Source organism: Emydura macquarii, unplaced genomic scaffold (genome assembly GCF_026122565.2).
Source record: "Emydura macquarii macquarii isolate MOO-44397 ecotype Brisbane River unplaced genomic scaffold, CSIRO-AGI_Emac_v2 contig_561, whole genome shotgun sequence".
NCBI lineage: Eukaryota > Metazoa > Chordata > Testudines > Chelidae > Emydura > Emydura macquarii.
Window position 1 is genome coordinate 4,940,690 of NW_027130698.1, and position 27,651 is coordinate 4,968,340.

The 27,651-nt window shown below is 39.5% G+C and overlaps 1 protein-coding gene across 1 annotated transcript; it reads right to left on the reverse strand.

Moving 5' to 3' along the window:
- Positions 1-1,626: 1,626 nt before the first annotated feature.
- On the reverse strand, positions 1,627-26,284 carry CA7 (carbonic anhydrase 7). Its single transcript, XM_067540095.1, has 10 exons — positions 25,998-26,284; positions 21,301-21,413; positions 20,953-21,133; positions 16,192-16,469; positions 14,418-14,615; positions 11,299-11,417; positions 9,099-9,194; positions 8,762-8,824; positions 6,707-6,862; positions 1,627-4,231 (listed from the first exon to the last, which is right to left on the reverse strand). Exons 5-10 carry the CDS (start codon positions 14,449-14,451, stop codon positions 4,109-4,111), a joined length of 591 nt encoding a protein of 196 aa, XP_067396196.1. The 5' UTR covers positions 14,452-14,615; positions 16,192-16,469; positions 20,953-21,133; positions 21,301-21,413; positions 25,998-26,284; the 3' UTR covers positions 1,627-4,108.
- Between the last annotated feature and the right edge of the window lie 1,367 nt (positions 26,285-27,651).

Sequence of the window (27,651 nt, forward strand, 5' to 3'; positions counted from 1 at the left end):
TTGCATCCGTAAATCTCTTTAAAACCATATTTAAGGGCTTCTCTATATGAACACTTAGTTCTTGGCAAGTTGGGGTGTAAATCTATCATGCATTAGCCTGCCCTACACTAAGTGTCCATGTGGACCCTCTTCCCTAGTGCACTTTGATCTCCCCCCTTTGAAATGGGAAAAGATTAAAGCACACTACGGAACATTTAGTGTACGGCAGCAGGGTCCACATGGATTCTTAGTGCACGTCAGGCTAGTGTGGGGTAGATATACACTCCAGCTTTCTGTGAAATATGTGTTTGTGTAGACAAGTTTGTGTTCCTAACCCTCACAATAACTTTGAGAAGTAAATAATATTCCTGTCTCACAGATGAGTAAACCAAGGCAGAGACAAATTAAGTGACATGCTCAAAGTCACAGAGTGCTGTGGCAGAATCAGGAACAGAACACAGGCAACCTTGGTTTAATTAGACAATTCTCCCTTCCTAGTGGGTCTCTGTTCACAAGGGGAGTAGAGGATCCCTTAAATTTGTCAATCATTGTACAATATAAATGTGCAGAATTAGAGAATACATTGAGCATCTTAAATGGTAACCTGACATATAAATGGCTTTTTTTGGAAAGAAGTGATGTTTCATGATGGTATTTTTATTTTATCAATAAGCTATTTGTGGTCAACACAATGTTTTCATTATTGCCTAAGACATGAGCAGGATAATATTTTTATTAACCTCGGGATTATCAAATCTGTTTTATTTTTAAATGCACACCTTACATTTTAAAACGAAGGGGGTTTTTGGTAGATATTAGCTAAATAAGAACAGCCATACTGGTTCAGACCAATGGTCAACAGTATCCTATCTCCGAAAGTGGCTACTACCAGAACTTCAGGGGACGTATACAGAACAGGACAATTTTGGAGAGATCCACCCATCTTCCCCTCCCTGATTTTGGCAGTCCAAAGTTTAGGGTTGCCTGGAGCCAGTCATTAATGGACTTAACCTTCATGAACTTACCTAATTCTTTTTAAACAGACACATATAGCACACATGACATCTCTGCATCATCTCTGTCACAAGGCAAGAAGAGATCTAGCCAAGACTAGAGAAGAATACATCAGATACAGAAAGATGATGTCCAAGAGGTGCTTTAATTTAGATTACTCCACTGAACAAGAGTGGACCAACTGAGCCACAGAAGATTGGTAGGTGCTTTTGTGAAATAAATACGGTATAGGTTAGAAATGCTTCTTAGATTAAAGGTTTTGGAGAATCTGCCTGCCCAAGTAAACTGATTTTTTTAATCAAATGTTTGAGAGGAAATAAACCATATCTGTATTTGTGCTGTTTCACTATGCAACATTACAGGGTCCTTTGAGACTAGAGAAAACCTGAGTCACTAGTTTGGAACCTCCCTTGATCCCAGGCAGATCTTGTACAAACCAGTTCTGGACAAGAAGAACACTCAATTAAGGTGATGGAGGACAGCCGTAGAAAAAGGGAAATACAGAGGGGGAGTGGGCAGTGTTCTAATGCAGCACAAGAATTAGACCTGTTCAAAAGAGATCAGCAAGACTTCACACATGTATTTTTAAAAAATATATATATTTGATTTGTTAAAGAAATTGAGAATACCTTGTATAAAGAATTCCTGCCTTCTGCAATAGCAGCCTGCACTGCTAGCTGTACAAATCACATTCATAATGGTCAAGCCATTGCATGTCCTCATGATTTTCCACTTTAGTAGCACCTTCCAGCCCAAGATCTCAAAACTGAATTAACCCTCACAACATCCCTGTGAGGTAGGTAAGTATTATTATCCCCATTTTACAGATAAGGAAAGTGAGGGATGGAGAGTTTTAATTTAATGCACCGGCTGCATAGGAAGCACCATGTCTAGAACCCTGCACTCCTCACTCCCAGTATTGTGTCAATCACAATACCATGCCTTCTCTCTCTTTCTGAAGAGACCTGCTCATCTGAGCCAGCTCTTCTATTTTTTTAGTTTCTCTGCTCTCCTATGCCGTAGTTTTTCTTATACCGCAGGAGTGAAGTAGGGGGCAGCCTTAGCTGAAAAATACAGATTTGACAGAAGGGTTGAATCATCATTTTTCCATCTGAGTTATACAACATACATACACCATTCTGCATAGGGTCCAACATTTCTGATAACTAATTGGAATGTAGTGATGTCAGTTACAACTAACATCAACATCAGGTTGATTAACTGGGACAAAAGAAGTTGGGTAATTTTGCCACCAGAGCAGCAGAAATTCTGATAATATTAATTAATATTTTGCCCTGCTGGAGCACCTTTCCTCAGAGGAGGTGAAAACACCCAGAGTTGAAGCCTCTCAACTGCAAGGAATGCTCAACTTACCCCTTAAACCTAGGGGCTGATTCACACATCACCTAAACCAGTGTAAGTCAGGACTAATGCCACTGAAGTCAATTAAGTCGTAACTACTTCAGGCCTGTAAAGAGGAACACAGCATCTTCTTAATAATGCACAGCAACATTACAAAGTGTAGGGCAAGACATGAAGGAAACCATGATGCAGGGGAATGCACTGACTTGAGGTAGAATGTGAAGAGGCAACAGGATTAACAGCTGCACCATTACAACAATTGCACCCGACTTCAGTTTTACACCTAACTTACTTGAAGACAGCACATCCAGCAGCAAGGCAGCCCAGCCATTATTTCATGCATCTGGCACTCACACAGAACAGCCCCACCTGCTGGATCCCCAGCACCCTTCAGGCAGCACATAGGTAGATGTTCTTCAGAAATCCTCCTCTCCCAATACTGACAGGCATAACCCTGCTTAGCTCCTAAGAGAAAACAAACTCACAACACAAGGCAGCTGTGAAACTTTCAAGTGGGTGTCTTGCATATTCCAAAACTGTGAACTAATTCTGCAGTGGCAGGGGTGTTTATTTTCTCTGTGATTTGTTCTTATTTCTGTTTTAGTCACTGTGACTTCAAGGAAGATTTAAAATATTTATATTGTACATATTGTGATACAATGACTTCAGTCTGTCTACTTGTGGACTCAGATAGCACTCTGATATTCACAATCTGGCCCTAGCTAATTAAAAAGTCAACTGCCCTCACTGCTTCTGGGTTAAATTTGCTAGCAAACTCACAATCCCACCTGCTGCTCTCAGGGAGTGGAATAGGATTATGGAAATGTAAACACTACTTTTACTCTAGTTATTTTAAGGACAGTAGCAGCTGTCTCAGTCATCTGAATGTAGCCTTATTCCTAAGGAACAGCCTTTCAACTGAATTAAACATTAGGGCATGATAGTTACGCATGGCCTACTGGCTGTGGGTGAATGTTTGTACAATGATGTGCAGGGAGACGGGTTGTTTGTGAAGCACTGAGTGCATTTTTAACACTATCCAAGTTATTTTAAATAATTTTTTAAAATGTTAACACTAAACTTGTCTGACTTAGACTTCAAAGTCAACCTTCATTTGAGGTGAACAGAAGAAATCACGTATTTCTTAGTATATGCTACTGTTTCAGGCTCTGGTTGAACGTAAGAAGGCAACAGCAATTAATCAGAATATAGTCAAAGTATCTTCTAAACCAGAGGACCTGGACAAACAATGGACTCCACAGGAAATCTGCAGGAAGATCTAAGCCTTTGATCTTCCACTATCAGAGCTCAATATTATTCCACTCTTTATTAGATTATAAATAATAGCTCTAAGCATTAGAAGTTATGCCCATCACTATGATTAGATCATTGCACAAGCAATTTCCCATTTTAAAATATTAAGATAAAATCTTAAAATTATGGTTAGTAATATGGATGACCATCACGCTATTCTACTGGAGTGCACCCCGGATTACTAAATTATTCCTGATTTTTTAAAAAAGTTCTCTTTTAGTAAACAAGATCCCATAATAATTATTTTAAAAGAATGGATCTGGCCCATGCAAAGCATAAAACCAAGAGGTATTGACTTTTTTGCTGCACCACAACACAAAGTGTTCATGGAAATGGCCTTCTTGCTTTCTCAACGAGATAATCATCTGAAGATCAGAGATCTTGTTAGGTCTTTCAAAAATGGAAGCACTTGGATGTTTGAAGCTCATTATTTTCTGCTTTAGGCCTTGAAGGAAGCACGAATTATTCTTCCCTTAAGAGGCTGAGGGGGGCGAAAATTATTCACCATCTGGATCCTTTCGTCTCCCTCGCTGGTGAAGAGAAGAGTTCGGAATTTCTCCAGCTGTAAATTAATGTGGAACAACTTTACTACAGTACTTGCAAAGGCAATTGGTGGAAAAAGGCAAGAGGAAAGCATTCAATACTTTCAATCTGATCATAGTACATTTTCAAGCTAAGAGCCTAGAAAGAATATTAAACGCAGATGAAGGCCCCCAGTGGTTACTGAATATTAGATACCTTCAAAAGTAATTTGTTTGAAATGCATGAATGGCTCTATATGTTCTACTGTTTTCTATATTTGGAATCTTTAATAGGTGCAAGTTCCCACTTCTGAAGCCTCAGTTCTTTTTTTTACATGGAGAACATCAATGAAACAGAGTCCAACAGGGATGACTATCATGAAAGTTAGAGATGAAAAAGACCTGTTCGGTCATCTAGACAATACCCCCACCATTATTATACTATTTCCTAAGATATTTTGCTCAATCTAGTTTTAAATGCACCAAATTACTGTATTTCCATCACTTCTATCGGGGAGAATATTTCCAATGTAATATGTCTCACTGCCAGGAAATTTTCCTGCTACTCAACCTAAGGTTTCTCTTCCTTTGGGCCAGATCATACCCTCTATTCCTGTGCCTGGATGGTTCAGGAATCCAGTGGATTCTGGATAACATTCTTAGGTTGTAGTGCAGTGCAGATGGAAAAATAATAAACAGGGATCTAGAAATATTAGAAAACATCAAAAGGAGATTCAGCTTGGAAATCTGCAAGCTAATACATCTATGCAAAACTTATCTGAAGCACACATATCCAATGGGAAGAAGAAATCTGGAAAACATTATTGCTAAATAAGCGAGGGGCAGGGGATATCAAATTAATAAAGAGTTATGATATTTGACAAGAGGTAGGTTTGTTGTATTGACAAAACCACCAGCACCACAGTAAACAGCAATTAGCAATCCTGGGACACTCAGGAGAGAGGCCCAAGTTTGAGTGGATTAGGAGACTAGAACAATCCTCTCACCCTCCGAGGTGAAGCACATTGGCGGGGCAGTGAGGGAAACTGCACTGCCACTACCTGTGCTATATCTGTTTTATAGATAAAGAACTTCAGTCTCCAGGGCTGACAATCAGGCACCTTTCACACGCACTAGAAATTCACACAAAAGAACAAAAAAAAAATCTAAAAAAAGTCACTAAAGTCAACGGGAGATTTACATGAAGAGAAAGTCTGATAGAGGTGTTAAAATTAGGAAGAAAAGAGTTAGAGATGTAAAATATAAACAATGTTTGGAAACTCAATGAATGTGCAAATGTGACTGCTCTCTTGGAGGATGGTTTGTTTGGGAGGAAGTCCGGTCTTGTGGCTAACAAAAAGGATTGGAAAGTAAAGGGATCTGGATTTTATTCTTGGCTCTGCCACAGATATCCTCTGTAATCTTGGGCAAGTCACTTGATCTCTCTGTTTCAGATTCCCTATCTATGAAATGAGTGATGCTTGTACAATAGTTCTGAAAGTTTATAACAAAGCAAGTACCAAATATTTTTCTTCCTATGCCTAAAGATCATTTAAGCAACAAATTTAAACAAGATTGTTTGGAATGAGTGGGCACTGAAGATGGCAAATCTGGGATTGGAGTGAGATATTACGTTATGCATAATGATTTATTATTCACTCTATCGCATCAAGTGTGCAAATATCGTCACTGAAAATTTAGAAAAAAATAAATCCCATTTTATGAGTCCGTGCTTTAAAATGTCTACAGATAGGTTCAGTCTCAAATTCTCCCCTGCAGTCTCAGGTGCCATCTACTTGATTACTATTTGGGAGTGGGAGGAAGTGGGAGGAAACGGATTATATGAACTTGTCTTTTAAATTTGTTCAGTCAAAAATCAAAGGCTAAATCATGCTGAGTTACACCAGTGTTGGTTATGACAGAATTTGACCTAAGGTCCAGATTTGTAAAGATATGTAAAGATGCAGATTGACATGTAGTAGGATTTTTAAAAGGACCTTAGTGCCCAACCCCCACTGAAATCAAGAGGAGTTGGCACCCTGATACTTCTAAAAGTCCCACTAGAGACCCATCTGCATATTTACCTTTTACCTAAATACCTTTGAAAATCTGAACTTATCTTTTTAAGTCATTTTTTAATTCCTGGCAAAAACAGGAAGAGTGAAATAGATCAGAGAATGTTAATTTGACAAATAGCAAAGAAATTCCAACCAAGTCCTTGGATTCAACTAAGACAGGGTTGTCTGAGTGTAAATGAGGGCAAAAATTTGATCCATTATATCTTTGTGGAGGCATAACAAATAAAATGGTGGCTTTCTACTTTATTCACACTGATAACGTATTGACAAAATCTGTCATTCAGTACTTCAGAGGTAGACATCCCAGACCATATGCCATTTCTTAAATTAGTCCCTTTATACAAAGAAAATGATCACTGCCCTCAGAGCCCATTTTGAACCCTAAAAAAATTAAGTCAAGACTATCAAAACTTGGGGATAAGCTGACTGCAAGTTTACCTGTTTCTCAGAAATCCTGACAGGCTCTTTCAGCACTATCCATGTTACACTCTCATATAGAGGAGGTGTTGTTAGAGAACCGGGATATGTCCAGTAATTTAGAGTCAAGGGCAGAAGGCATTTTGGGTTGAAGCTTCTGAACTGAGCTTTTGTGCCCTGGAAAGAACAGATACATTATATTTCTTTTTTTTTTTTTTTAATATGTGTTAAAGAAGATAGATCTTTACTGAGAAACAGAAACATCAGCTGATAGCTTAAAAATTGCAAAAATAATGGGATAATAGTTTCATAGAATCGTAGAACTGGAAGGGACCTTGAGAGGTCATCTAGTCAAGTCCCCTGAACTAAGTATTATCTAGATCATCCTTGACAGGTGTTTGTCTAATCTGTTCTTAAAAACCTCCAATGATGGAGATTGCACAACCTCCCTAGGTAATTTATTCCAATGCTTAACTATCCTGACAATTGGAAAGTTTCTCCTAATACCCAATCTAAAGCGCTCTTGCTGCAATTTAAGCCCATTGCTTCTTGTCCTATCCTCAGAGGTTAAGGAGACAATTTTTCTACCTCCTCTTGTATAACAACCTTTTATGTACATGAAAACTGTTATCATGTCCCCGGTCAGTTTTCTCTTCTCCAGACTAAACAAAACCAATCTTTTCAGCTTTCTATCTAGACCTTTAATCATTTTTATTGCTCTACTCTGGACTTTCTCCAATTTGTCCACATCTTTCCTGAAATGTGGTGCCCAGAACTGGACACAATACTCCAGTTGAGGCCTAATCAGGCTGTGTCTAGTCACAGTAACTTCATCAGAACAACACTAATCATGGTTATATCATGTGGGCTTCTTACTGTATGGTGATCCCAGACCCAATGGCTGGCTTCATGATGCTTAGGGAGTCTATCCCCTCACTACCTGTGTTAGCACTCACTAGTAAATTAAAGGTCTCCACACAATTTGCGCCCCTTTCCCCTACGGGGAAATCAGGGGAAAAATCCCTTCTCTGTATAGTATCCAGCACGAACTGCTGATAACTGTACATGCCTCATTACCAGCATTTGCTTCTATGGAATTGTGGAATTCCTGTGCCAATTACCTGCCACTTTTTGTGCCTTACAATTGTCTGCTTCAGTGATGAGCTGCAGCTGAGGTGCTGCAAGCCGACATGAAGCAGACATTATTGCCTGCTTGGAGTCTGGAGAAGCAAAGCAATCCAGGCAAAGATTCAATCAAACACTGAAAGCTAGAACAAAGGGTATGAAGCTGCCGGTGTAATTTTCAGCTCAGGCAGGCATGTGGCAAAGGGATGCTGAGCTAGGCACTAAGTACAGTGCCAGGAGAGGTTACATGACTATCTTCAGAGTTACTGTGGTCCAGTGCAGGACTCCTGGATCCAGATATTGTTGCTCAGAAGCAAATCAGGAGGAGGGGGCGCCTGCTCACTCACACTCCACAACCGAGCAACCAGAAAACACCAAAGTGTCTGTAAAATTCTGCTGACCCCAGAACCCAGCAGGAGTGAGGACAAGTGCAACTCATCCTCACGAGCAGTCTTGCCGTTTTTAAAAAGGAATTACAAGAAAGCCTGAAGGGGCAATGCTTCTTTTTCAAATGGGGGAGCAAGTCATTGTCATGCCCACACCGAGTTATGACCAAGCACGTATCCACAACCTCAGAATTAAATAGTTTCTTCACAAACACACAGAGGCAGGAATAACAGGGTCACTCATTCTGAACCTCTGGTTAGTATAAAGGGATTATACTGAAGTTTTGCACATTACGGCTTAGAATTTTATGATATAAGGCAACCATGAGCGGTGAGAGACAATACATTAAAATGAAGTTTGTTTAAACTATTACTTTTACATGCCCTTGTATTACGTTATGTACTAATGGTGGGTGAATCTCACGGAGGGATGGAAATTTCTGCTTTTATTGGTTTTTATTTTATTCAAGCTCATGCACCTGTTTATACCATTTAAAAGTGATCCAAGCGAGGGAAAGAAAAAAAGATACAAGAGCAAAAAAAAAACAAAACCCCAACCACCTACTTTAAATTTTACCATATACAAGGCATCAGTTAGTCTGTTCATATTGGCATGTTCTTCTCCAGTCTGAAAGTGAAATGGATAGAGTTGCGTGAGAAAATGGATATTTAATATAGTTAATATAGTTATGCTTTGAATATATATCAGGCCATTTTCAGCCCTAAGCATGTCCCTACTAAAGTAGGTTTAATTGCAGTCTGCCTTGAGTCACTGCTTCCAGTAAAGTCATTTATTTTCCCCAAATGGTTCTTCTCAAGTATGTGTCTTAGTTCTTAAACATTTGACAGTTTGATGCTTCTCAACACATAAAAACACACACCATTATTTTCATGACTCTCACCTCCAAGAAAATACCAACTACCGCCAAGCCATCTGGAGCTGCTGCTGCTTCCCCAAATGTTGCATACGTCCTGGCATTCCAATGAACCAAGTGGAGCTGTGAAGGGGAATCATAAATTAGAAGTATGAACAAGCTAAATGATAAAGGCCCTCACACAGGTTGTATTATGCTTAGTATACAATAACATCAGTCAGCATCACATAAAAATGCCTTTGCTTAAAGGGCAGATTTGCCAGAAATTCTGGCACAAACCAAATCAACCAGGAATGTACCAAGTTCCAAAACAGCAGTCCTTTGAGGGGATTAGTCAATGAGTACCAAAAAAAACCAACCAACCAAATAAGCAATCCCAGGGTCAGCTAGAACTATGTCCCTTCTTCCTTATCTGCAAACTACTATTGGTTACCAGAGCTATGGCCCCGCCCCCCCAAATCATGTTTATTTGGGTAGTGCGTAAGGGCCAACCAAGAATGGGGCCCCTGGTGCTACATAGTGTATAAACACTGTAGTAGACAGTTCCTGCCATGAAGAGCTTACAATCTAAATAGAGAAGACAGACAAGGTGCGGGGAATACACAAGCAGAGTGAATACTGTGAGGGTAGCAAATATTACGTTAGTTCCACAATACATTTTTTGGGGGTGGATATATTTAGGAGGGTATAAGTTAAATGAAAGTTGGGTGATGGGGACAGTGCAGGGGGTATGAAGTGGGTAGGAGGGACAAGTGTGATGAGGTGAAGAGACTGTAACTGAGGAGGAAAGAAAGGCTTGGCACTGTCAGAAAGGGTGATGGGGATGGTCAGGTCTAGTGGTTAGAGTCAGGGTCAAAGCCCGAATCAGGAGTACAAAGTCGGGTTGGAGTGAGAGCAGGAGCAAGGCTGGAGTCTGTCACCACTATCAGGCAGGGTAGAATGCCAAGCCCTGGAGTGATATAGAGCAGACTGAACAGCTGTTCCTCTTGTGAGGCTTTGGTACCTGCCCAGAGAGTGTCACCAGACCAGTTGCTGGCTTGTGGATAGGCTGGAGTTTAGTACAGGAATGACTCCTGTGGTTCAATCAGATTCTAGTTCAGGGATCACTCATCACTTTACAGGCGCCTCTTAAAACACCATAACTATCTTAACAACAGGCAGTTAGTCTCCCAAAACCCATTGGTAGTCAGTGGGACTTGGGTGTCTAATTCCCTCAGGCTCCTTTGAAATTCCCAGCTCAAAAGTCTTAACAACTGTGCCTTTAAAAATATTTGCACATTGACAACATTTCCATCTCTCGCTCTAGTAGTCCAGAACAGAGATCTAGGGGAAAATTATCGTACGCATCTAAGTGTCTTAGGTGCCTAAATTCCTTATTTAAAAGAGACTTGGGCACTTAGGAGTCTAAGTTTCACTGAAAGCCAGTGTCATTCTTAGGTGCTTTTGCAAATGTTACCCCTTGTACCTGGAAATGCTAGATAGAGCTCAGGCAGATATAAGCAAGGTATACTGGTTCTTATTTAAAGTGTGCGGTGCACAGCAATTGTTGCTGGGCATCAGTAAACTATCTTTATGTACTGAGACATCACAATGCGCCATGCCTAGTTCATCAGTTATATTATATCATGAATGCCAACCAACTTCCATGTATAGGCCTAGAGAAAGCTCAGGCTCCATATTAGCATGGTGAGTTTGGCCAAGGTCCAGAAAATAGATTCCAGGCCCACATTATAGCAAAAGCCACATACCCAATCTATCCTTCCACGGCTGTAATAGACAAAGAAGTTTCAGGTAAACATCAGGGCAGTGTTGTGGCACATTGCCTGAATTAATTAATTTCTTTCTGACAACCCATCCTGACAACCCAGCTCCCAAATCTATCTTCTGGTAGCTATTCTCCAGGACCAGCTAACCCTTTCCTAGCCCCAAACATTCCCTGTACCATATTTGTAGTAAAATCATATCCTACCTAGGAACAAAAAGGCCCTACCTACCAGGAATGCTTAATAGGGAAGGGACAGCTTCCAGATTCCATTGTGGATGGAGAGAAATGGTCAACTAGAAACCACATGTAGACAGCATTTCTCTTAATAAATATAGCAACGTATTGTTGGTTAAATGAATGGATGGCCAAGCTGCAAAATTCAGATCTGGATGCAAACTGTTCCAAATTTTGTTCCAGGTTTGCATCGTGGGTGTAGTTAAGTGGTTTTGAAAAAGTTCTTACCTCAGAAGGAAAAGATTTGCTGTCAACTGTATGCTCTGATCCCTGACTGTGCTTCATTCCCCAGTGAAAATGAAACTGCTTCAGCCTATAGGGACCTTCAAGGGGCCCCCCACTGATCACTGAAAATGGAAGTACATAAGAGAATGTAAAAGATTAAATATTACTTTTGGATTTTTTTTTTTTTTAACTTCCTGACTATAGAAACGCGTTGAATCAATAATGGAGAAAAAGCATCTCTCAAGAGTCAGGAAGGAAAAAAATCTTATCTTTGATATATACAGAACAGAAGCCAAAGCCAAAATTAACAAAATACAAAGAAAGTGCTCTATCTTGGCTCCCAGATTCTTAGAATTAATAACACAGGAGCAAATTTATCCCTGATTGAAGTCAATGAAGTTATCTCAACAATGTATATGACCCATGATCCAGTACCACCAGATCTGTTGGAAACTCACAGCATCATCTGTGTAAGTAAATGTCTCATATTAGCTCCCCCTATCCAAAAGTTTAAGACAAGGTGAGGGTAAAGAGTTTTTCCTTCTGGCTGATATCAGAGATAGCAGAAAGATTTATATTAGACAGAGAAACAAAATTGTACAGACAGTTACTTATATAAAAAATTACCATATTCCTATTTCGCCTTTGGAAATGTCAATTCGAGGTAAGAGGACTTAGTAGCTATGCACCAAACAACCAAGCTATGGAGAGGCTTCCTATTGAAATTCAGAAAGCTGAACTGGTTTTAGTGTTTAAGAAACAATTGGAATTAGAAACAGTTTTTGATGTGTTTTTAAATAATTCTTTGGAATTGTAAAGGTACTTGGAATTTTGTGGAACATAGGGAGTGGATCTGTTGAGTTAGAAGGTGCAGATAATTTTGCTACAGTATTTCCTCTTTACAATTGTCTTTTTCCCTCCAACAGAAGTTCTCTATAATCTGTTTTCTGTTAATACCTGATTCTGGTATGGGAAGTTAATGAAATACCTTTTACTTAACACAATATCTTTCATAAGAGGATCTCAAATCACATTACAAAGGTGGGGAAAATAGGTATGGAGATATTATGACACTTGGTCAAGGTAAATACAAACTTTTAAAATTTTAAATAATTTTAAAATAATACTTTTAATAAATGCAGCCCATTAATACCCAGGGGGTGTGGTCTACGTTTATAGAAAGAAAATAATATTTCAGCAGAGTTCTAGTAATTTCCTTGTGCTTTAAATATACACTGCTTGGTGTCCTGTCTCTTCTGTACAACAGAACTGAAAAAGGGTAATCTAAACTACACAGTAAAAGGTACACAGTGTCCGTAAAGCATTTTTTTAACAACCTAGTCCTTAACATTTTATTTGTTTCCAAATTATTCATGTTATGGAATTATTTCACTGCTCTTCACATGGAATATTAACTTTTAAGAGTGCAGTCCACTACCCTAGCATCCAGCTCATGTTGGACTTTGTGCAGGAAACTAGCCTTTATACACCAAAGTACATGCTTAAGTCCCATTGAAGTTAACTTAAGTACATCCTTAAAATTAAGCATATTCTTGTAGGTTTTGCTAAACTGGGGGCCTAAATGGGGGCTTGTAGGATAGATGAAATGCATCCCCCTCATCCAACATTCCACCCCATCCCACCACCAGGCTGGATCAATGACCGAAGCTCCTCCATACCCTCAATACAAAGGTTTTGAGTCACTGGATTTATGCAAGTGCAGCTCTAGTAACCTTTCCTCAGGTTTGCTCTCCAACAGCCTCCTTTATGCCAGTATAGTCAGTGGAGAGTCCCTCCATAATGCACCAGAGGCAGAGAGCCTCTTGCATGGATGCTGCAGTTGTGCCCTCATCCTGAAGAGCAATGCAGGGCCCTCTACTTCAAACCTTATGACCCTAGGTGAATTACACTATTAAATGGGCTGATTTCTATTATTTATAACTAAATTAAAATGGTCTGTGAAGATCATTTTTCCAGATACATTTTACAAAGCCACTTTCAAAGGCGACATGCAGGATCTTTAAAGAAGCTAATTTTAGGCAAGCTCAGATCCATCGTCTTTATTTAAAACTCAGAAAATACAGTTGGAAATTGATCACTCATTGAGCTGTTTGCTTGTCCTTGCGTTTTTTTCTTTTTATAGAGGAGAACTTAAAAGATCCAGTAGCTGTAACTTAAATCCACACCTAATAATGCTCTGACAACCTTATGGGATTACTTCAAAGGCAATAGAGAGTACCTCAGGCCATTGCAGGACACTCATTTCCCAGCAACCATAACATTTGGTTTGACTATCAAACATATCAAATTAAACTGGCATCTGCAAAAGCACCAAACTAGATGAATGACTATTAGTTGCTGACATAAGTTAAAATAAAACAAATAAACTAGCCGATCAGAGACCAGTTATATAAAATCTCCTCTCTTCTTATCAGTTACTAATAGACTTCTGATATTCTGTGCTTCAGAATCAGTGTGTAAGTGAATCAGAGCAAAATTTTCTATAGAGGTAAAAGGAGAATAATCAAGTGCTTACCAGCAGCAAAACTCATGCTACCTAGAGCTGAAGGATAAAAGACAGCTGCAGCGTGTGCAACATGCACAGTCTGCCTCCTAATCAGAACTAACCAGAAAGTCCACATCCTTTCTGAAGAAGCCATTCTGCCACGGGAAAGAAGAATTAATGCAGAGGATCATGTTTCTATACTGATAAGTCTAGGTCATCAAGAGCATTGGAGATCCACATGCTCTCTATTTGGCAGAAGTAACAACTTTTCCATCTCAGGACAATTCAGAGGAACTACCACAAAGGAAATGCAGAGTCTTCTGTCCCCAGATTGAGTTCTTACTTACTGTGTAGAGATGTGGATCTGCTAAGTGACACTTTGCACAGAAACTGAGCACCCAGCCTCTCCACTTTTCAAGCCTCTGCCAGACTGTGGTATTAAAATAAAAAAAGGCAGATCCAAGAAAATGGTAAAACAAAATCTAAGTAATGCCACTGATCTCATATCAGAAGATTCAAATAGTTGCAAAATTGTACACTACCTTTACTTCTCTTTGTAGTTAAGAAGGTGCAGAAATATGACACACGAGATCTTAATTCTAAGCGTCAGGCTCACCTGTCTTGTCATCAGCATCTTCAAAGTCTACCATGACTGAGTGGCCATTGTTGGAGATATCAAGAGATGTACATGATTCATATGAGATAATAAGAGGCTTCAGACTGGGGTCATAAACTGCTTGCGTAGAGACTATATCAACAGGTGACTGACAATGTCCCTGGGCAATGGGATACGATTTGTACCACTCAGAAGGTCCTTTGAAACAAAGGAAAGGAAAGCATTGTTACTTCACTTTTGCCATAGATATAAAAGAATGATTACAAGTTCTTATGAGCTTCGGAGTGAATGCCATGTTCAGTGGAAATCACTTAAGTTTGTCATCAGAGGAGTTATGTGGTGTGCATTGTATTGTGTGTGCTTACAGATACTAGCAGTGCAGCCTGCATCCTGGTGGGCAATTTAGCTCTTTTATGAAATGCATAATGAAGAGAACTTAATACAGCCACAGGCACACCCAGACCTTTCTGCTTAGTCCTCAACTTCCTACAGAAATCAAATGCAATTACAAGTAGATTATTCCAGAACAGATGTGGTTGAGGACTCTCTCTCTCTCTGTTGGTATTTTAAATATATACACTGTGTATTTAAGCTTTCCTGACTAGGAATGGTGAATTCTCGAGATTCAAATTAGATGCAGATGACTCAGAATCTCTCAGCTACTATATGTTTATTTTTAAACCTATTTTATGACTGCAGTAAATCTTTGAGAGACAGCCTCGTTATTCCATAATGCCCACGCTGCTATTTCTCTATCGTGAGCAGTACAGGATGATTATCAACACCTTTGGACTTCCTGACCCCAACAGAGTGGGACTAAATACCAGTTTAATCACACAGATTTCTGTTTGAGGAGCTGGAATGCTCTCATGCTGTTTAAGATAAGATCATCTGTACATCAAAGAATTACTTATTGCTACCTTTTCCTTCTGTTCCATTTTTGCATTTTATTACAACGCACACAGTAATGTAATTCTTCTGCTCCGTTTTGTGAAAGTTATCACATTCACTTTTTAAAAAATAAAAAATAGCTTACATTTTTTTTTTAATTGTAGCATTCTCATTTTTGCTCAAGAGTGGAAAAATGTTAATCAGTCACAGGTGTCAATGACCCCACTTGCCCCAACCTACGTTGATAAAAAAAAAGTAATGTAACATACCATGTTGGTCTTGAGCAGGCACTGAAGCACTGGTTTATAAACTATATATTTTCCTTTTCTCAGTCTGGGGGTTGTTTTTAAAAGAGATTTAGTTTTCAAATTCTATTGAAGTCTATACAATATAACTGTGTCTCCTCGTAAGCTTTGTATCAAAGCTACAAATATACACACACATACAAATATCTGCGGGAGCGATCCATCTTTCTCTCAGTGTTTTAGCTTTCACTCAATCATCATGTATAAACTTGTCTTGCTGGGATAACATCAGTCATTCATCCAACCATTCTCTGCAAATCATATAGATATTGTAAAACTTTGCAAGAGTCTGCATAGGCTCCACGTAGGTTGTCTTTACACATATACTTTTTCAAGGAGTGGGAGGTGCAGAAAGAGAATAACTCGAAATTAAAGGTGCGGTCAAAAACCATAACTTGTTTAATAAAAAAGCCTCCAATGTTTAAATATTGATCTATACAATTTCTTGGAATTCAAGGAACATATATAGCATGGCTATCACATTTTAATCATTCTAGTGGGATCAGAATGTCCATTACACCTTTACTCAAATGATTGTTTTTAGAGGAAGAAATAAAACCCCATTTAATCCTATTTACTATAATCTTTTTGGGGAGGACGTGGCTAAAATATCTGCAGGGAAGAGACTCGATATCCTCCACCCCATTTAAGAAAGATCCAGGTTTCTTAGATACGGATTATGACAGTGATGCTGATTATGACAGGGTGCCAGCCGGTGAAGTTTGTCATCTCTAGATGCCCTTTTTTGGGTGTTGTTTAATATTAATAAACTTGTTAACTGCCTGCTGCACGTTTGATGCCTGCAGACGATGAAATGCAGGCATCTCTGCAGGGATTAGGCAAGGATATTAACAATCTGACGAGAGAAGAGAGAGAGAGAGAGATTAGGTTAGGAAATGATGGATATAACATACCGTCATCCTGTCCGTATCCCCAGCAATGGTGACTGGTCATTATACCGGCTGCTGTGCTCTGCTTTGCTCTCAGCTCTTTGATCCAATTGCTGCTGCTTACCTGCCTTTATAATGGCTCATTTGCAGGATAGTGTCAGCCTCTTAAAGACACAGAGCAGCTAAAGCAATTCATGCAGGAAAAGGGAAGGATCTTGGTTCCTCATGGTCCCAGCCACACAGATTCCCCTCTAACTTCTGCTGCTGCTGTTCACCCCATTTTCAGTGCCTACTCTGCACTGGTACAAAGGGAAATCCTAGAATTCACAGTGCCCCATTCCCTGTATTACAGATGCATTCAGTTGGCCAGAAGGCAATACATTGCTTTGTCAGGTGGTTAATGGCTTATGTCTTATATCCAGGGGTCAAATTTGGACAAAGTAGTAGTATTCTCAAGCTCCACCTGCAAACCAAGCCCTACCCACTTGACCTGCCAATGTTAGACACCATTCACAATCGACTATGCAAATCATCTTAATACCATCTTCTCTCTTCTTTCTTGGGTGCTCTGCATGAACTGACATCATTTGATTGTCATCTTTCTTCTTTTTTGAATATTTTGTTCAAGAGTGAAATAGTTAATAATGTTTACATTTAAGTTATCATTAAGCTTCAGAGTCAGAACACATGAAATGAATTAAAGGAATTTTCCCTTCTCAGAGCTATTGAGTCATGCTGTCTGCAGATTCAGACAGACACTACTATATCGGTTTAGTCTCAATTCACAATTTGTACCTTTTCTTTGTAATCAGGTATTCTTTGTTAGGAGACTTAATTTTTTTAAAAACAAAAATCCATGATAACTTATATTTTAGAACACAAGATGGCAGACTTGAAAGAAAAGTATCAGTCTGCTATGTCTCCATAATCTGGTCCAATTCAGTGCCTGCCTGTGTCCTGCTACACTATAAAGAGGTCAGAGGCAGACAAATGGGATATTCAATCTGCTGCTGCAAAAGTTCACTAACTCCGAAGAATCTTTGTGACAAGAGGGACCACTCTTCATCATGTCATGACACAGAAACGGGGGGTCTGGTTGCAGCAATCCAGTTCTGTTGTGACTTAAAGGTATCAACTCAAATCTCTCTACTATGCCAAAGAGACTATTCCAAAATAGACACTTAAATAAAGCATTCACTTATCCTTAGCTGGATATTTTTTTTATCGGTAGCAACATATACTGTAGTTACCAATTAAGATCAATAGATCTGCACCTGATTACATCTGCTCTGAATTTGTCCTGGTGGCTCCCACTATCTCAGAGCAATTTTTGGTAAAAAGCATATTTTGGGGATGCAGGTAGGCATTCAGATTGATCATGCTTGCAAATCCATAATTTTTGCTAGATTTGAGGATCCCATTTTGTGAAGACTGCATTATACAAATGCATCAGTGGCTTTAATTACAGCAATAGCACACAATGTTATGAACGTTCTTACTATGGAAACAAGAAAAGGAAAGAGACCGGAAGAAAAAAGAAAAATCAATGAAATTATTGGTATGCAGTACTTGCATTCTTGGAGTTATTTAATATGATTTAGTTTCCTTTTTCTGAACCTCTCAATTTAAATAATGAGCCTGATATGAAATCTTTGTGATTTATTGATGCAATATCATCCACTGTAAACCAGCTGTAGACTGATGTAAGTGTGTCGGATCAGGACTTTTGCATTAGTTTTTACATTGATTTTAGCTAAACTTGTGCATTACCTGTATTTAGATCACTCAATAGGCCTGGGAGACCAGATGAGATTTGGGAGATGGAATTTGAAGAGAATCATGGAATCATTTAGAAGCAAAAAGGGGCAGGAGAGCTGTTCTACATCAGTGTTTCTCAACCTTTTAAGTAGCAAGTACCCCCTAACTTCTGAAAATTATAATAAGTATCCCAACACTCAATTTTCCACTCTGAGAAATACAATCTTTTTCCCCTTTACCGCTGGATGACTGTATTTCTCATAAAGCAGGAGAGTTCTGAGTTCTGCTGTGCTGTGTGGCTGTGGCAGATCACAAAACCCCCTGCTGTTTCTCCCCTCCTTCCACCTCCTCTTCCTCCATATAGGAGCAAAGGTCAACGCCACTATGGCCTGATGGCGGGGTCACGTGGTGTTCTCCTCACATAGGAGGGAACTTGTGATGTATGAGCAGACACTAGCGGCCCACCAGAGTGGATGGCAGCCTGGGAGGTGGGCGACTGCCACCGAATCTGAGCTGGGGCGGAGGAGGCTTCCGCGCAGGCTGGGACCTGGGGATGTGGGTAGGCAGCAGGCAGCTGCTGCCCATCTTCAAGCCAGGGCACGGGAGGCTGTCTCTTGGCTCAGAGCCAGGGCACGGGTGGCAGCCACCTAGCTGTGAGCCCAGCATGCAAGGCACAGGAGGCTGCTGCTGCTGCTGGGCTCCCACCAGGGAGCTGGGACCGGGCAGGACATGGGCAGTTGCCGCCCAGCTTCCCAAAAGGCCAATGGCTGCCGCCCAAACCGTCGGCCGCCGCCTGGTGTCTCAAGAAGCTGGCAACTCCCACCCAGCTTCCCAGGACTGGGGCGGCTGCCGTCTACCTCCCAGCCAGGAGGTGGGACCAGGCGGGAAGCCAGCGGCTAATGCCCACCTCCCCCAGAAGCCGACGGCTGCTGCCTGCCTCCCAGCTGGGAGCTAGAACCGGGCGGGAAGTGGGCAGATGCCACCCGCCTCCCTTCATTGGGTTTTTTGCCACGTACCCCCTTCTTGTGTCTCGCGTATCCAGTGAGAAACTATGTTCTACATGATCGGGGCAAAAACAGGAGAAGGATCAGCTACTCATTTGGGAGTAGCTGGGAGGGAAAGAGGAGTCTGGCATTCAAGGGCCATAGGGAAGAGGCTGGAAAATTGTAAAAACTGAGGGCAGAGAGTTGAAAGAGGGACAGTTATATTAGATTTTCAAGAAAATCTTGAAAACTGAAGGTCAAATTCTCCTCTTACATACAGCACAATGCCACTGAAGCCCATTTGACATTATGTAATGATTAGTGCAGTGGTCCCCAAATTGTGGGGTGCCCCCCCCCCATAGGGACATGGACGAATGCTCTGGGGGCACGGCAGGATCGGGTCAGCCCACACAGGGGGCAGGGAGAGAGCGCCACCCAGCCCACTCTGCCCCTAGCTCTGCTGCAGCCCAGCCACTGCTGCAGCTGTGGCCCCGGCACCAACTGCAGGCCCACTCCTGACCCCAGCTCCAGCCCAAATTGTGGTCCTGCTCCCTGCCGCCGTCCCCAGCCACAGCTCCAGTTCCGACCAACCACGGCCCCCAGCTCCTGGCCTCGACTGCAGCCCCTGGCTCCCAGCCCCGACTGTGGTCCTGCTTCTAGCCCCAGCTCCAGCCACCACCCTGCTCCCAGTCTCAGTTCCACTCTCAGCCACAGCCCGTGGGGCCTGGCCTCTGATCATGGCTCCGCTCCCAGGGGAGGTGAGGACCAGGTAAGGGAGGAAGGGTGCAACAGAAAAAGTTTGGGGACCACTGGATTAGTGTATACTTCCTCCATTCAAAACTATCAAGCATTCGTCCCCTCCTATGTATGTGTGTACATGTGGATAAGAATTCGGCCCTAAAAGGGAAAGCACAGGAAGAGAAGAGAGGAAACACGTTCCTTTCAGATATGAGAGAGGAGGTAGACTCTTGCATTTTAAACAGAATTTAGGTTTGGATAGTTGGGACTTAGCAAAAGTGAAAATGCAGGATGACAGTAGTTGAGAGAAAGTGATAAAGACATCTTGAATAAATGTTCCAGCGCAGTGGAAGATATGGTATCTAATGCAGACAGTATGTGATGTAAAACATCCCCAAAAGCGATTCGGATTTGTCTCTTTTAGAGGCAGAAACTAAGCCTCTATTCTGATGCCATGTAATTCCCTTCTAAATGAGGGGGAAGGGTGTGTATCTGATTTTCATATTTGAATGTGTCAGGTAGATTATTGTATAATCTTATTATAGCCATAATTCTGATGGCTCCATTTGCCCTGCATTTTCATTTATTCTGTTCCCGAAACACTTTTTAAAAATGTTAAGATGAGGGTAGGAATCAGATTCTGATCTCACTTGTTTTATAAATATATAAATCAGGAATAATTCCACTGATGTCAATGAAGTTACACTGTGAGTTAAGTGAGGAAAATCAAGTCCTAGATATTCAAATTCTGAGATGTACATCTCCGATTTTGAGCTGAAGGAGCAGCTGTACTTTCTCAATCTACCTGAGATTGTGGTGCTTTTCACATTTTCCATAGGCACAATGGCTATATCCTAATATAATTTTCTTGTTGAATTGTAAACTGCAATAAAATATGAGAATTCCATTTACTTCAGCGAAACATGACAGGTTATAATGGCATTCAACATAATAGCATCTAAAAAATAACCTCTTAAAAATGTCATGCCCTCCAGAGCTCCATTCTATTGACTCTTATTCATCCTTGATGGTAAGAGATCACAGCAATGTGGTCCAATGACATCCTGGACATCATGAGACTTGAGTTCTATTCCTTGCCCTGCCGCTGCTGTGTGATGTTGGACAAGTCATACATGCCTCGGTTTCCCCATCTGTAAAAGGGGAATAATCTCCTTTGTAAATTAATTTGAGATCCACAAATGAAAATTGCTGTATAAATACTAAGTATTATTGCTACATAACTCCAAAGGAGACTGGAACCAGCTCCGTAGGGGCTGAATAAGTCATGTTTTTCAGATTTAAAAAAAATTGGACATACCTGAATTTCAATGAACCACTCCATACTCCAGACAGACTTTGTGTCAGCTGGGACAACACAACACAGCTGGTGCATGCTAATGTGTAACTGTAGAGAGGAGCCAATGAGCACAACTGATGGGGACATAAAAGAAAAAAATAGTTATTAGGTGGCAATGTGGTGAATGGCTAAGAGCAGGGATGCTGGAACAATTTGTATAGTGGAGGTGCTGAGAGCCATTGAACCAAACTGTAAACCCTGTATATGACTGGAAACCATTTCAAGCCAGGCGGTGCGGTAGCACCCCCAGCACCCATTGTTCCAGCACCTATGGCTAAGATGTGCTTTGAGTACATATTGCTAAGATAGATCTTTTATGATTTTCTTTGCAGTCTAACTTTAACAATGGTAGCATTTATCTGAATTGGATATGAATTGCCTTTTTTGTTTAATGCATCTATAGATGTTGACATATAATTGCACAAAATATTGCAGACGTATTATCAAGTGTGGATACAGGCTGTTCACCCTGGAACCTTTAGAGGACATGAGATCGGAGCAGATTAAATGTTGAAATGCTCACCATTTGAGAACCAGCAAGCACCTCAAGTTCCTGAAACAATATCTAGTTTATCCTGACAGTGCATCTCTCCCCTTACACTGGAATTATTGATGCTGTCAGTTTCTAGACAATAGTTATGTTAAGGTTATATTTGGATTTTATGTGTAAGTTAAAAGAAATTCTAACTAGTTGGCAAACTTATTATTACGATACAAGAACTGCACCCAGAACTTTAAAATATATAACAAATTTGAAATAGAAAGTAGTATAGCCAACCTCAAGCATTCAAATATTAAGAGTCAAGTCACCCAAAAAGCATGAGATCAGTTTAAAATTCATGAAATTTAAAAAATTAATAAATTTAGGGTCTTTTCATTTGTCTTTTGATATCTGAGGCTTAGGGTTCATATTGTCAAGTTTTTCTCCACAACCATGAAGGTTAGACACTTCTTTTAAAAACATTTTAAATTGAGATTCTTATGCAATCATATGATTCTAGGAGCTGGGTCGTACAGCTTTTCATCCCACTGTCCAACACCAAATATTACAAGTGGGCAACATTGACAAAACAAAACAAAACCAGATCCCTGCCACTAAAAGCTGATAAATTTTAAGGCATATATTGGTCCAGTCCAACTAAAAATAAGTCATGGGCACATACTACTGCTAGTAGGCCTCATTGAAAATTTCTGAGGTTTCAGAAGAGATTTCAAGGAGGGAAGGAGTTTGACATATATTAAGTAGGCAGCCCTTCTAAGGCAAGAAGGGAAAGATTTAAGAGTAGGTGAAGGTGAGAAAGGAAGGAAAAAGTAGAAGAAGAAGAAATGGAAGCCAAGATATGAAGGTTCTGTTGGATTCATGGGACTGTTTACATAAAGCAAGGAACATTTGGCCATTACAGTAGTACGCTTCTGACTGACAGCTATAATTAAATTGTATGTGCATGTGTTTAAATGAATTATGAAAAGGTGACTTTTAGATTATAATTTGTAATCAGTTTGATCACTGAGAATAATAAAGGAACTGTACAAAGAGAGCAGATAACAAGAATGAAATAAGTTAATATTTGATTTCTGTAAACAGCATATACATGCCAAATATTTTAATAGCCAGATTTACAAGTTTCAACAGAAGGGAAAATTGTATAGGGAAAGTTTACAATGACATGGCAAACATAAAGCCTGAGAAAAATGAAACTAGCAAAGGATATTGAGTAAAAAAAGGGGAAGGGGAATATTTTCTTGCAATAAATCATCTATCTAAATCATAATTGGAGTGTTGTATATTTAATTCAGTGGATGCTCCTTCATACATAGTATCCTTGAAGTAGACTAAATATACCCTGTAATACCTTTTATAGGACAACAAATAGGCTAGAACGAGCAGGTTTTAGGGCCCATCTTTGTTTGGTACTTTTTGCAAAAAGCATGGTTCATATCAGTGTAAAATGGGATAATTTGGTCTGTCTACTCTGATTTGTATCAGTCCAATAATAGAGAGATTTTTATGATGTGAGATACATGGTTACATCAAAGGCTAATGATGGTGTTAAGAGTGATTTTGCATTCAGTGTCATAATAATTAGGGCATTTTTAGTATCCCCTTGATAATACATGTGTTGTACAATACCTCTGCTGTTTCCTAAGTGTGGATATCAGAAAAAGGACTTGTTTCTCATTCACATTGCTATTAAATGTTTCAGAAATTTGATATGGAAAACTGACGTGAGAGTTGTGATGAAGCATGAATAACAAATGTAAAAGTCCAGAAATGAGCTTGCAAAGTTAGGATTACACCTTTCAAGAGCTCAGTCTCACAAGCCTCTGTGCACAGAACTCCCATCAACTTCAGTGGGAGCTCCCTACTCAAAGCACTTAGAGGGTCGGCCCCAAGTGAGATGAAAATTTAGCTTAGTTGAAAGAGAATTCCACACCATCATTCATTTTCTTTACACAAGGCCATGACACAAATAAGATAACTGGATAGCAAAAATAATAATAAATAATCATACTACCAAAGAGACTAAGCAATTAGGGTAAAGCAATACCATTCATATTACTATATTTGCTTTAAAAGGTGTTGTGGGTAGCAAGTAGAACTCTGATTTCAGGAGACACACCCTGGAGTCCCCTTCCTGGGGTTTGGCTTTATTATTAATTTAACATAAATCAGCCAAAGCTTTTTCCCCAAGTTTAGCTATTCCTACCATTTTCCATGCAAACTGTCATATCTTAGTCTGGATTAAAATGTTACTCTAACCCCTCTTAAATCCTGTCTGGAATTAATAAAATCCACCATTTAGCATGAATCAGCAATCTGCATCTTTACACTGCGTTCAAACATCTAACATCTGGGTGACTCAATAGAAAAGGCTTGCATCCGTATGTAGGTCCCTAGAATCTACTGTGTTCTTAAATGGATGTCCATAATCATGGCTACTAGTCTAAGACCCTGATTCTAGAGATGTATGCATGTGCTTAACTTCATGGACTATAAGTAGTTCCATTAAAGTCAATGGGACTATTGACAGATCAGAGTTAAGCACATATGTAGGCTTCTGCAGGTCCAAGGCTCATGTCATTCAAACTCAGCAGCCATGTTTATTTTTGTTTTGTTTTATGGAGTAACTAGGTTATAATTTCTGGGGTTATTTTAGCTTAAATTGGTATTTTCCATATTATTAAAATAATTACATATTTTAAGTAATGTGCATTTATTTATTCAGATTTATGCAAATACTAAAATCGGGAATCTATCCATATGTTTAGGTACCCTTGACATAGCTTAAAAATACATCACACAAATACTCCAAGTGGTTCAGTGCAATTTAATATAACCCACCAGCAATAAAGCAGGAAATTTAAAAAATAAAATTATCCTTCTGCTCCAGTAATTGCTTTCAGTAAGGTCTGTGTGCATGCTGGGGTCCACGCACATGAAACTCCTAGCAGAATTGAGGCATTTGGATGTGAATATAGCATTCAACAAAAAGAGCTCCTCATGTCAGCAAGTAATTTATAACATGACAAATAACTCAGCAAGTGTAAACTGCACTTTTCTCATGGTAATTATCTGTAAAAATATGACACCATAAAAGACAGTGCATGTGTAAACCCAAAATGCAGTATATTCCCATCATTCCCACTGTTCAACTTCAGCAGGTTCATTTGGGGTTTACCATATATAGATGTTTTATATAGAGAATGAATGGCAGAATGGGAGTGTTCTAAAAGGAATGTGAGACAAAACTTTGCACAGTATTACCATGTCCTAATCAAAATGAGTTATTGTTATTTGAGTTTAGGGTCCAGTCATGTATCAACTACATATCTCTCACTCAGTATAGAACAGAAGAATGGGGAATTTGAAAATGCTGTGGAAGAGGGGGCAGAGGAACAGATAACTCGTCAAGACTAGTTAATCTTATGGAATTCTCTGAAAAGCATCTACTTGAGGGGGAAGAGCTTTGGTAGAGGTATGGTGTGTGCAGGGAGCGAGGCCTCCCAACCCAGCAAATACAGCTACCTTTTGACTCCTCCTCATCATGTAGCCAACTCTTGCTATTTAATCACAACTCTCCCAATATTTGTTGCAAGACACAGGGAACACAAAATGTATTGTTGTTTTTTAAAAAAAAACCATACCTCAGGCTTTCTAACCCCATCTCATTATTTTTTAGGCCTAACTCATGATTTTTTTAACGCTTGGAGTTGGCAACACCAGGTGGCAATCATTTCCCGCTGGGGAAAATGGTGACTTTTAATATTGTATCTCTCCAATAAACGTGAATGGAATTTCACGGGACAAAGGAAGGGCACTTCTCTATACTGAGGAGATTTCCCCTATCAAGTATCAAAGGTCTGCTGCAAACAATGGAGGTGTCAGAGCTTCTTTAGGAAAAGATGATAATAATGGAAAATCAGAAGCAATCTAAATAAAGGTGTTGCTACCAGCTCCCCCAATACGAATTTAACAAGTTATGACTCTCAGCTGTGTATGAAATATTTATTAATATCGAATTATTACCACAAACCTGATCCTTATCTAGGTTATTCGATAGTGTCTATGTCTATACCTTACTGCTTGGAAACTGGACCACAACATCTGATTTTATGCTACAAACAACATACACATATTCCAAATTTTTGTTTCTTACCATCATCCCATCTTCATTTTTGTTTTGGAAGTCAATATAGTTGCATATATTCAGTGTTCTCCAAACAGAATACAAAATCAGTATGATTTAATTAAATGACTTTTCTGAGGAAAGCTATGAAAACAAATTGAACTTATCCATGGAGATCATTTATTTCAAAAACAAAATTAACAATTCTTTTCATTTTTGATTGTCTGAATCTGTTTCTGATATGCTGATAATTATACCTCAAAAACAACGAGAGTCCTGTAGCACTTTAAAGACTAACAAATTTAATTTCTGCAAGCATAAGCTTTCGTGGGCTGCGACCCACTTCGTCAGATGCAAAGAACTTTTCATAATTATACCTGTTTCTCATTATTTTTTGGTGCTCTTTCAATGTAAAACATTTTTTTCAATTTACACAAATTAAGCCTAATATTCATGCAATAATCTAAACATAGTGCATAGTATCAAACCTGTGACATATACCACTGTACCTATACATGACATAATGCCAGTCACCCTGTTTACCTTCCCATCTACGCTGGCTTCATTAAAAAATATCTAACAAAAGGTTCTTACTTGACTTATTAAGTGAATTACTCCATTATACAAATTCAGGGTATTTGTATGGTGTCCCCATTGTATGTATTTGTACCTTCCAAATGCATTTCTGGAAACTAATAGCTTAACTTTATTTAAAAATTTATCATAGTTATATATTTTTTAAAATAATCACAATTTTACATTGAATATTTTTAGGATGAGTCCACAGTTCTGCCTACGCTGTTGTTAGTGTCACACGTTTGTAGTCATACTACATGCTACTGTCTTTAGGCCTAGGCTCAGTAAAACGTTTAATCATGCAGTCAATTCTTAAAAATTGAATAGTCCTTATGAAACTGCCATTGAATATATGCTTTTGCACAAATATATGCTGTTTTTATTTGTTTGGGGGTTTTTAACATCAGGAACATATTCTCTTAGTTTTGTTAAATCAAATTTATCAAAACTTTCACACTAAAACTTCATGCAAAGTATAAAAATGAATATCAAAGAAATCATCTCCTATTACTCAGGAAGCTTCTGATATGTGTTTCGTTAGCACTCAAAGAGTCAATTATTAACTTTACCTTTGAATCCATTAATATTATCTATAAAGCATGAATGTACAGCCAGGTCAAAATAATGGTTATAATTCTGTTATGTTGCCTCTCTCGCCAAAAGAGAAGTCATATGACCACTAGACAAATTTGTGAATTGCTATGAGGCTATATGCAGACATTATACCTGTGTAAATTGACAAGGACCTTTTTTAAGCACCAAAAACGTGTATGATCATTATGAAATATTTCAGGGGGAGGAGGGAAGGCAGCTCAGTACATTATTTCAGAGAGAGTAGAGCTGCCTTATCTAGGCACTGGGCTACATTGTCTCTTTTAACACCCATACCCTTCAGGGATGGGTGACCTAGTGAGGAACATGATCCTATCACCCACATCTTAGTTCTGCAAAGGGCCGGGGCTGTCCATAAATGACATAACACACGTTTTTGTGATTCTTCAAAACCCGCCCACAGCTTCTGACACTCTGTAAAACCTGAAACAAACATGCAAAATCAAGGACACCCACACACACCCTAACTGTGCACACCCCAAACACGGCGGATTGC

Coding starts and splice junctions, on each gene's coding strand:
- CA7 (XM_067540095.1), bottom strand. CDS start 14,451: ATGGTAGACTTTGAAGATGCTGATGACAAGACAG. Junction 11,418..14,417: donor AGATGCTGATGACAAGACAG/GTGAGCCTGACG, acceptor TTCCATTTTCAG/TGATCAGTGGGGGGCCCCTT. Junction 6,863..8,761: donor TGTATATGGTAAAATTTAAA/GTAGGTGGTTGG, acceptor TGTTCTTTCCAG/GGCACAAAAGCTCAGTTCAG.